This window comes from Scomber japonicus, chromosome 16 (genome assembly GCF_027409825.1).
Source record: "Scomber japonicus isolate fScoJap1 chromosome 16, fScoJap1.pri, whole genome shotgun sequence".
NCBI lineage: Eukaryota > Metazoa > Chordata > Actinopteri > Scombriformes > Scombridae > Scomber > Scomber japonicus.
Window position 1 is genome coordinate 18314922 of NC_070593.1, and position 11136 is coordinate 18326057.

An 11136-nucleotide genomic window follows, 5' to 3' on the forward strand; every position below is an offset into this window, starting at 1 on the left:
AGCAAAAGCTTATACAATTCAATTAAACATTAAATTATAGACACAATGCAATTGGCACCTTAAAGTAATCAAAGAATTGCCTCAAACCTTAAAATAGGCTATAAAATCAATCTGGATAGCTCCATTATCTGTTCTGTTCATAAATTAATTTTAATTTGAGGATCTCTATACCTTTTGGGTCTGGTGATGTATAATAAAACTATAATTTCTATGAAAATTAGATGACTTCCATTAGGAATCTTAATTATTTCTGTGTCTAAAATTACTCAGATTTACTCAGTAGTATAAGATATTTTTTGTATTCTCGTAGCCAAAAGATATGGTTGTGTGGTAGATATTATTGTAACTGACCCCATCCAGCCATAATACAACCTAGTATGTATCTAGTATATAGCTTTACCTGTATGGAGCACACAAATGTATCAGCATAAATAAATGAAAAATAAATACATTGTGGTCATAAAATGAACATACTTAAAATAATGTATTTGATTTATTTTCAACATTTCAATTTATAATCTTTCATTTAAGCCATTCATTCATGTATTCATTCATTCATTCATTCATTCATTTATGCATGCTTACATCAGTTTTTGTCCCCCATACACCTGGACCAGAGCGATAGATAGAACATCTATAGTAGATCTATCTGTCGCTCTGACCTGGACGCTACATTATTAGAATAAACCAAAGGGAATAAATCAGCCGGCCGCCTGGTGGCAGATCTGTTGAACTACATCAGTACGCGTCAACTCTGAGGACGCCTGCTGCCATTGGCTGCCGTACGTCACGTGTTTATACTGAAGATGGCGTCTCCAAATGGAGGTAAATTCTAATTCCTTACGCTGCTATGCCGTGTATAAACTGGACATTTGACATTAATAAGGGCACTAAATCGGTCACTATTCTTATTCTGTCGTACCTGAACATCCTAAGGCGAGGGAGTACACATGTTGGCTCAGTATTCATAGTGTTTGGAGATGTTTCCCGTTGGCTACAGCCTTCACTAGCCTCACTGTTTAGTCCAGAGTAGACGAGCAACCTAAACGTCTTCGTACAGTTTGACACCTATAGCTCAGCTACAAACATAAAGATACTGTCTGAAACCTGCTTCTGTGTAGCAAACAGACTACACTTTGTTATGATATGGGTTAACAGTAACAGTCTAATGATTAATAACATCGTTACAATTCACTTGCTTATGTTATTTGCATGTGACGTTGTTGTTATTACTGCATAGTTGTGCGTTTTAACAGTAAAGCACTCTAATAATACAACATTATTAAACCCACAAGTTGTCTTATTATCAGGTGACTATCAATTGTATGTCAGTCTATACACAGGTACCATATACACTTTGCATTATTATTTATTTTTCTCTTCTTAGAGTTATTTTTATATAATACGTTTTGTATATGATACATGTTTATGTGCTTCGGCTTTGTTTTGCATGTGACATTCAGTATATAGTGTTAAACCATGTCCTAAACATGTCACCATAATGTTGTATGTTATCTTTATGGAAATGGACAATATTATGTCAGACAATAACCAACATTATACTGTCATAATTATGCAGTGTCAAATCATATATAATCTGGACATTTTGCTACCTATAGTTATGACTCAGTGGGCCCTCAGAAAGGCTGCTGTAAATTCACATTACTGCTGAGTTCAGTTATGCTGTGGTCTACTGTAACTTGTTTCCAGTTTTTTCTATAACAGTTTGCTTTAGTTGTGTGTATTAACTGAAACACAGCAGGATGTTGTTTGTTAGCACTGTGCACCTACTCAGTCACAGAAAGGTAGACCATGATCAAGATCAGATCATTTGATGAAGAAACAGATTACAGAATCATACTAAAACGATCAAATTAATGAAAAAAGAGGTTTCATGTTTTACAATGTAGCTCTTGTGATGTATTTTTTTTTGTCTCAACAGGTGATGACTTTGAGTCTTCTTTGCTGAGTTTTGAGAAGCTGGACAGAGCGTCACCAGATCTATGGCCTGAACAATGTAAGTTTGCTTTCTCCCTGCTCTTGTGTCATTATTTTCTATTTATTTTACATTGTTTTAATCTTAATTCACCTGTAATCTCTCACACAGTACCTGGAGTTGCAGAATTTGCTGCATCTTGTAAAAATGTGAGTTGAATTCACACTGACTCACTTTGATTTACAAACTGTATATCTAAATAGATTAGACATACTTTGATGTACTGGCCTGATTTATTATAAGGCCAATGTTGTTTCTTACGTCACAGCCCATCACCAACTCTCCCCCTAAATGGATGGCTGAACTAGAGAGTGAGGACATTGAAATGTTGAAAGGTAATGTACAAAACACTGGAAATCTGTTAGATTGAACAGCTGGTGTTAAACAGGAAGATTGGAGTGAATGTAGCCAGCCTTGACATATAATCCTGTCAAACGGGATAACACTTGGCTAAAACTAGTTGCATGATGCTAAAAGCTTTGATTATGAGTCCTTTTTCCTCTGTAGAGCTGGGCAGTCTGACTACAGCCAACCTGATGGAGAAGGTGAAAGGACTTCAGAACCTCGCTTACCAGCTGGGCTTAGAGGAATGTGAGTACCACAAACAAAACACACCATTTAATTCAGTGCACATACTCACAAAGTAATGCATGTTGATCTGACCATTAAAAAGGCGATATTAAAAAGTTTTCATTTGCTGCCTTTTCTAATCAAACACCTACTTAAATATATGAGTGACAAGTGTTTAAATACACAAATACAAGCTGTGAAACTGATGAGTGATGTTTTCATGTCACCACTAGATGGTGCTTAAACCCTTTTTTTGTATGTGTCTCCAGCAGTAGTTGATTTCTCAGTATTCTTGTGTGATTTCAATTTCAAAACACAAACAGACTGCAAATAGTTTTTCTATATTTATCTAAAGACAGAGTATATGTAGAAGTGTGAACTTTGCTATTCAAAATCAACTCTGCACTATGAAATAACATCAGCAAGTTGACATTGAGGTCTTAAAATAATGGATTTAGGTCAATCTTATTAAATTGGAAAAAGGTAAGAAACAAGGGCATGCCAACAGAAGCCCATACAACAAGTGCTCAAGCATTTGATGGATGCCAAATCTAGTTTTTAATCCATTCCCCTCTTACTACCTCCATTGTCATAATCCTTGTGGAGTGTGGATTAGAGAGATGTAGCTAAGTGCTCATATTTTCCCTAAGAGAAAAATGGGTATTTATTTTTCCAGTGAAAAAGCAAACAGGCAATGAGGACTTGTGGTATAGACCCACCCTGTTAACGGGATGACATTTTCAGTTAATGTCAGTTAAATATAACCAACCTGCCGGTACATAAAGACAGATTATTATGATGTAGAGTTTAAAGAGTAGAAATGTTGCACAGCAGCCTGCCAGCCCTTTTGGCTTGTAATGAACTCAATGCTTTGTAGATTTCCAGAAAGACAACACAGCCTCATGAAACAAATTAAGCTAAACATAAATTGGAAAGGTTTTCATCAAAAGTGATAGATGCACATGTGGAAACTTTTTCGTTATCAAAAGAGATCATCAGGTTTTAGGCAGGAGAGTTGACTCACATTTAACTCAATAAAATGTTGCAGCAGTGGTTCAAATACACAAATAGATACATAGAATATGTACCATATGCAGAAATCACGAAAGCTTAGAGAGCAGTAATTCATATTAAAAGGCTAAAGAAAGTGTAGATTGTGTAGTCATGTGCTGACAATTTGCATAGACCACAAGTTGCAAATTAATTTTACTCTAAAAAGTGTCTAATCTTCCTGACTTCCCTAAACCTGCAAAAGCATGTAATCTGGCTGGTATAAAGATGTTAGCTGTCATAGGTGGAGGACTGCAGGATTTGCAATCATGTCATGTACCCCGGGATGACGGGACACAATGGTTATTATTGGTGTCGGAGCAGCCCTGTAATGGGTGCCTGTTTAATGCTCTCTGGTTTAATTTTCTCCTTTTCCTGGCTGTCAGGGGAGGCCTCGTAAATCTCAGCTACTTTTTCATCATGTTTGTGCACTCTTCAGTACCCGTAAACGAGACTCCACAGAGGCACGGCAGAGTGAGGGCAGGGGACAGGATTTACTGCCCCTCCCCCTTCAACATGTGGACCATTAAAGAGGAAGCTGGTTAATGGGCAGAGCACAATCAAGCAGTAAAAACTCACCTACTCGACTGCAGTGAGAAAGCAGACCTGAACCCAACATTAATACAAGAACAGCATTCCCCACGTCTCTACAATACACCTGCAGTGCTCGTGTTGATTTCTGTCCGTGCACTGTGCTTGCACATATGTGTTAACATGGATGTGAGGGGAGGATGCAACACGCCCTTTATGCCCCCCTCCCCTCCCCACTAGCACCCCCAGCACTGGCTGTGTGACGCTGGGCCCGGTCTAGTCCCAGCGGGACTTGACGCGTGCCTCTTCCTCAGGCCCCAGCTGTTACTCCGCCCTATGATGAATGCTGCTGTCTCGGGTCGCTGAGCGTGGGCATCAAGCCCCAGGTCTCTGGGGAGAGCTGAGGACTCTGATAAGTGCTGTTATTGGAGGTAATTGAAAGCTGAGTGTTCCTTTGGGATGCACTGGAGGGCCTCGGCTACTGAGACGGCTGGTAACATGGCTGCAGGAGTCGGTGATGGTGCTCTATCATACTTGTGGGCTCAAGGCTACTGACCTGCATTTAACACTTACCTTGCTAAGATAGGTTGTTAATTAAGAATGTTTTTTACAGTAGAATCTGCTCATAATTATGATTTGTCTCAAGTTGCAGTCTATGCACCGTATTCATTATTTTATCTTGAACTACAGTAAACATTTCACAAAATACAAAGAAAATTGAGAATTTCACTCATTAAGGAGCTTGGTTAATTCTGACTATGTGATGATATTTTCAGGGTAATTGTTACTGGAGATATGAACGTATAAAACATTTTCTTTGGTCTTTTGACACAAATAAGAAGCCAAACACTTGGAAAGGTGAAATGGAAAAGGTGACATTTATTCCTGCAACAAACAAAACCTTCTATATCTAGTATATTCTGGGTATTTGACCACCTGTTGTCTCTCGTTTAGCGCCCCTCTCCCCCAGCCACAATACCACCTGGCGTAGACCCAGGCTGACCCCTGTTGCGTGTGCCTGTGTGAAGGTGAGACTGAAGGTCGCCCTGACCTGGCAGCTCCTAATGGGCCCTCATTCACCACCTCCTCCTCACCCTCAGGATCAATCTCCGGCCTATTAGAAGCGTGCCGCTCCTGAATATGATTGCATTCACTGGGCCCCACTGGTGCTAATGTGCCTCCATCAATCCATCAGGGCGGGCTGACCGCAGGGCGGGCGGTTATGAAGTGCCTGTGCTGACAGCCGCTGAATGAAGAACAGGGGATGCTACCCTCCTTCCTCCTCCTCATCACCTCCTTTACTCTGCTGTGCTCATCTTTTCACCTCTACCCGGCTTCTCCACAGGCCCAAAGTAGCGATGAATAGCAGTGTTGTGGTGCGTCTCCTTGAGCAGAAAGGCTGTTGGAAGTTATGCTAGAGAATTTCAAACATTATCAAAGCCAGTAACATTGAGCCTAATATGAATCGTTCTCTCAAACTGGTAGAGTTAGCCATCAAATGTATTGGGCATGCTATTTCATAATAGCCCTGCTACTTCTAGTCATGGTCTATTGTTGTAAAATCTTTAGTAGTTCCGAACACATTTTCACAACAGAATGACACGAGTATCTCCCTCCACGGTGTAGCAGGTTGCAGCTGTATCTGATAGAGCTTGTCCATATCTTAAACAGCATCAGTGTTAGAGCTGTGTTACAGGAAAGGGAGGCAGAGCTTAACACACAGACACACACACACACAAACACACACTGTCACACACCGCTCCTCAGTTCTGCCTGCCTGCTGCCTCCCTGAGCAGATCAGAAATGACACCTCATTTCCATAAAGGCATTAGGAATTCATTGGATTTTCTTTCCCAGCTAATCATAGTGCGGGTGTAAAACCTTTTAGGCTTTTTAATGAATGATTTTTGACTGATTGCCTATTAATAAGGACACCTCTTGAACAGGCATTGGCTGGGGCAGGGGTTGGGAGGTGCAGATGTGTTTGTTTTGGTGTGTTAATGTGTGTGTGTGTATGTGTGTGTGTGTGTGTGTCAGCCAGGCGAAAATGCATTGGAAAAGGAGGAGGAAGAGAGGAGGGGTGGGCTCTCTCGGTTGGGACATAAAGAGGAACCAGTGGCTCCCCTGGGAAATCACAGCTCGTGTCTGCATCTTAAATATCCCTGTGAAGTATCAATAAGTGGGTAATTGAATTTTGAACACAAACATGAGCGTCAGGTGTATGTGGTGCAAGGCGGGGGTGTTCGGGGGTGGGTGGGTAGTGTGGGGTGGGGATGGGGGGGGCTGAATCTGTGTGCCTCCAAGTGTTTCAGTGCGTGTGTTTGTGTGTCTCATCTCCTCTGTGTCTCCCTCGTCCCCGGGGAAGAGGGCGGTGAAAGTGGATGTTAAATCCATTAAATAAAGCTTACAGCCCATAATAGCTGAGCAGCACTCGGAGATGGGCAGTGGGGGTCAGATAAGTCCTCTTAACTCTTAATGAAAGTGAATTGGGGCAGTCAGGGCCGGGGTCCAGGACTCCTGTTAACCCAGGTGGTCATCTGTCTTTTAAGCTAACAGGGGTCCAGCGGCTCACTGAGAGTGTGCCACCAAGAGGAGCGGGCGGGGGTGGGTGTCGCAGAGGTGGGGGAGTGAGGGGGGGGGGTGCAAAGTGATGATTACTCTCATTTTATACACAGGGGAGTCATGGTGGGGGGCTGGGAGTGGGCTGTGACAATGACACCGAGATCACTCACCGTAAATGAGGGGAAAGTAAGATGTTACACCACCAGCGTTTCCTGCACATTTACATTCCAACCACTCGTTATTTGCCAAATAAAAATGATTTGCCAGTGCAGAGCGAGGAAGGATATTGCAGAAACATTCGAGTTGCACCACAGGATTTCCTACAGCATAGCTTTTGACGCTTGGTGTTTTAATTTAGGAAAAAGGGCAACATTTTAAATAGCCACAGGGCATATTTAGCCGTTTGCAGATTTAGGTCAATCTTCATTTTGACAATGCACCTGAACAGTAATCAGGCCAAAATCTACAGCTAGAGGATTACTGGAGCTGAGGGTACAGGAGCCTTCAGCAGCAGCACATCCTCAGTTATCTGCTCCATACTGGTCTCCTGCCATCAACTGATGACAACCTGGCTGAGCTCAGTTTGTTTGCTTATTTGAAACATATAAAAATGATTTAAAATAAAAAGTGAAGTCAAGTAATAAGGAATCATGGATTTGGGTTAAGCGATTAAATATAATGTTCTGTGGAGTCTGCATGTGCCCCTCTTCACCATGTTAGACTCTGATGGAATCACCGTCCAGTTAGTGCTAAAGGGTAATTAGATAGCAACAAATCAACAGGGCAAGGAGATGGCCTGCAGAATCCATAAGGTGTCATTTAGTATGGATGGCAGTCGTAACAAGATGCTGATTAACTTAGTGCAAAATTAGTAATTGACCTTTCTAATCAACTAAACAAATCTCTAAGTCCCTCTAATCAGTATTGATCTGCCCTGTTGTATGACAAAGCCCATGTGTTTATGTGTGTGTGTGTGTGTGTGTGTGTGTGTGTAAGGGAGTGTACAAGTATGTGGGCGTGTGTTCTTGAGGTTCTATAGTCATCTGTCTATGTATTTCTCATGCAGATTTACAAGCATTACAGTGTTTTCTGTTGATAATTAGTCTTCATATAGCTTGTGACGCAAAAACACATTTCTTTATATATACTTTGTTAAATAAAATAACTTGTACATCTACATGTACTTTTTTATCTTCCTTTTTTACCAGCAGTTTTTCACTGAGGACATTTTGACATGTCACAGAAGGAAAAGCACAGGTGTAAATAATCAAATTAATGATGACTGAATTCCATTTAGCTGCTACAGTTTCAGGGTCCTGGTGTTGTGAATTCTGGCTCAACGTCACACTGTCTGACTGTGTGGTTTACTGGGACAGTTGGAGCCATTGTGGATGTTAACCTCTGCCTTTCCTACTATAACTAGTTAAAATGTCTACTGTGACACTAGCCAGTTGCTGCTCTTATTCATAGTCAGTGTTCCTACTACATACAGTACAGACTATAAGCATTTAGACATTTACTCATTCCACATTTCCTTTTTTATAAAGAGAAGAGCCACACATCATAAATTGAGCACTGATTTATGTTTAATTGGGTCTTTAATGTGATGATATCAATGGTATGAGTTTCTATCATGGTAGGGGGAGGCTGCACTGAACCGTAATTAATGAGACGCTCAGCGGGGCAAGGGGGTCTCAGGAGGAGTGGCACATCCCTGATCTGTTTTACAGTTTGGCCTCATCAAGAGACGGGGAAGAGATAACAAAATAGAGGGAAGAATGACACCTTAAAAATCAAAAACTATGAACTGCTCCCCTTTACCTTTCCTGGCACAACTGCTCCTAATAAGAAAGTGACATCAACCTCCTTGTGGTTTTCAGGTCACCATGATGTAATTACTTTCCCTCGCCTAATTCTGATGGCTTCATTTCAATCTGAAGCACCGTCTGGGTGTCCACAGGTCCCTTGATGACTTTGTTTAGGGTGATCTGAAGAGACAGCAAAGTGCAAAATGAATCCATCCCATTCCAATTAGCATCATCTTTAACCTAATGACGGACACCTCAAGGTGACGTGGCCCCCACGCCCAGATTCACCATTATCATTCCACACCGAGCAACTCATCTAAATTACGAACTGTCCTGGCTTTTTCATTAGCCGCCGCGACCAGGAGAGGAGGGGCGCTTTCACACCAGCACACAGGCTGACAGTAGCCAATTGAGATCCTGATCACATTTCTCTTGCAGGCACTATGAAGGTGGATGACTTTCTGCTTAGTTCAAAATCAGTCTTAACTTTGCTGCTCTGTAGTCTTATATTTTTGTGATTTACAACGTTAGTTAGACGCTGAATAAAGTCACTGAGGTGATTCCAGCTTAGCAGCTCATAAACACTGTAGTGGAGCTGAGAGCCTGATCCTCTTCTTATCTTTAACAAAGAGTAATTACTGTACCTGGATGGCGCCTCTCTGGGGTTTATGATGATGCTGCAGGAAAGTCCCTGCAGTCTCTGTAGTGACACAAGAGTTTGTCTTTTACAGAAAAGCCTCAGTAATGTTTGCTCTCCCAGATAAGACTGGATTCACAAAGAGACTCCAGTGGGGACAATTCAGTTGTAGGACTGTGTGCGGCACTTGTTCACTAGATTCCACCCAGACATCTTCAATATGCCAACATGGAATTACCTGGCTGTTTTCTTTACCCATGTTAACTGTTTAATTAGTACACAAAAAAGTTTTTTGCAGAGCATGTCATGGCAATTCAGTAGGGTGTGGGAGAAGTAGTGGAGCTGTATTGAATATATATATATATTATATACTCAATACCATAATGTGCAACAAAGCAAGTCTGAAGACATCCACTTAATGAATGAGATGTGGTCCCCCCACTATGTTTTTGTTTGTTTGTGTCAAGATTGTTGGGGTATTTCTTGGGTGTAGAGAGACATACAGTATGACAGTCAACCATTCAACAAAGTAGAGGTCCAACATTAAGTTGATTAATTGATCAGCTGAATGACAGAAAATTAATCAGCAAATATTTTCATAATTAATTGTTTCAGTTGTTTTTTTGTTGTTGTTTTTTTTACTAATTCTGTAGGTCCATCTTCTCAAATGTTATGATTTGCCGTATTTTCATTGCTTGTGCTTTCTGAGAAATTGTCCTTTAAAAAAAAAAAAAAAGTGTTTCCTAGACTAAATGATTAAGAGTTATTATAATTCTGTAAAAAAGATAAAAAAAATATATTGGCAGATTAATTGATAATGAAAAGAATCATTAGTTGTAGCCTTACAACAAAGGTCCATAATCTAACACTGCTGTTGATCTGTCAGTTATTTCATACTACATATATTCACACTCTATGTCTCACAGTATTCTGTCTTATCTTGGTGCGTTGCATACACACCAACATTCATGCATGCGTAGCTCTGAGCTCTTGTACTTCACTTCACTGAGACAGCAATCAAGCAAATCACAAGACTTTGGTCGTTATGTCTCCATTTGGTTGTTTTCCACATCCTGAATGAACAGTTGTTTGTATAAATTACCTCCCGGTGTGACATTGCAGATATTAAATACATGCTTTGCATTAATAAAACAAGAGTTGTGGATTGGTTAGAGCTGCAGACACATCAACAGTTCTATGATTTGTACCAAGGAATGTGGTGAATCCAAATGTGCAATGATTTGTCTTAAATATATGATTTTGTTGTTTGCTTGTTTGTTTTCCAGCCAGAGAAATGACCAGAGGCAAGTTCCTGAACATCTTGGAGAGGCCCAAGAAGTGAAGAATGTTTTGGTTTTTGTGTCCTTGCAAGCAACAGGAAATATGGGACTGCAAGGTGAATCTTGATTTATGTTTACCGACATGCTCTGAACTTGTTCAGATCTTTGCAACAATGTTCAAAGACTTTCAATATTCAACTTCAACGCTGAAATGGAGCAAACCTCTCACTCTCCACAGCTGCCAGTCTTCTTTCTAAAACTTCCAAGTGCTCCAAACACCTTGGTGCACCTGTCCTCCTACATAGATAGATGCCTTCTTTTACTTTTATCAAACCTGAAGATGATTATTTAGTTTTCGCTAAAGTTCACTGTAGACTTGCCTTGATTAAATGTTCCCTATTTATTCTTATTTCTATTTTAAAAATGATTTACATTTTTGCAATTTGTGAAGTTGTATAATAAAAAAAAGATTTAAGATGAAGAGAGCACTGCCTGTTGTTTAAGGACCCCTCCAGTTGATGAAGTTTGCAGCCGAAGCAGCTAAACATGTTGATGCAATATTTTTATTTTTTTTTGGGGGGGGGGGGTGTTCAACTTTTAATTAGGGCAATAACTTCATGCCTCTGCCATTCCTCAAAGTGCAGCACCTCTCCGGCTGAGCACATGTAAAGAGCTCCGACGTGAGAGTGCTTTCCCGGCTAC

General features: G+C 40.6%; 1 protein-coding gene across 1 annotated transcript; it reads left to right on the forward strand.

Moving 5' to 3' along the window:
- Window positions 1-796: 796 nt before the first annotated feature.
- On the forward strand, window positions 797-10888 carry lin52 (lin-52 DREAM MuvB core complex component). The gene is made up of 6 exons (XM_053335472.1): window positions 797-825; window positions 1943-2017; window positions 2108-2145; window positions 2265-2331; window positions 2504-2587; window positions 10441-10888. Exons 1-6 carry the CDS (start codon window positions 807-809, stop codon window positions 10494-10496), a joined length of 339 nt encoding a protein of 112 aa, XP_053191447.1. The 5' UTR covers window positions 797-806; the 3' UTR covers window positions 10497-10888.
- The last annotated feature ends 248 nt before the right edge of the window (window positions 10889-11136 follow it).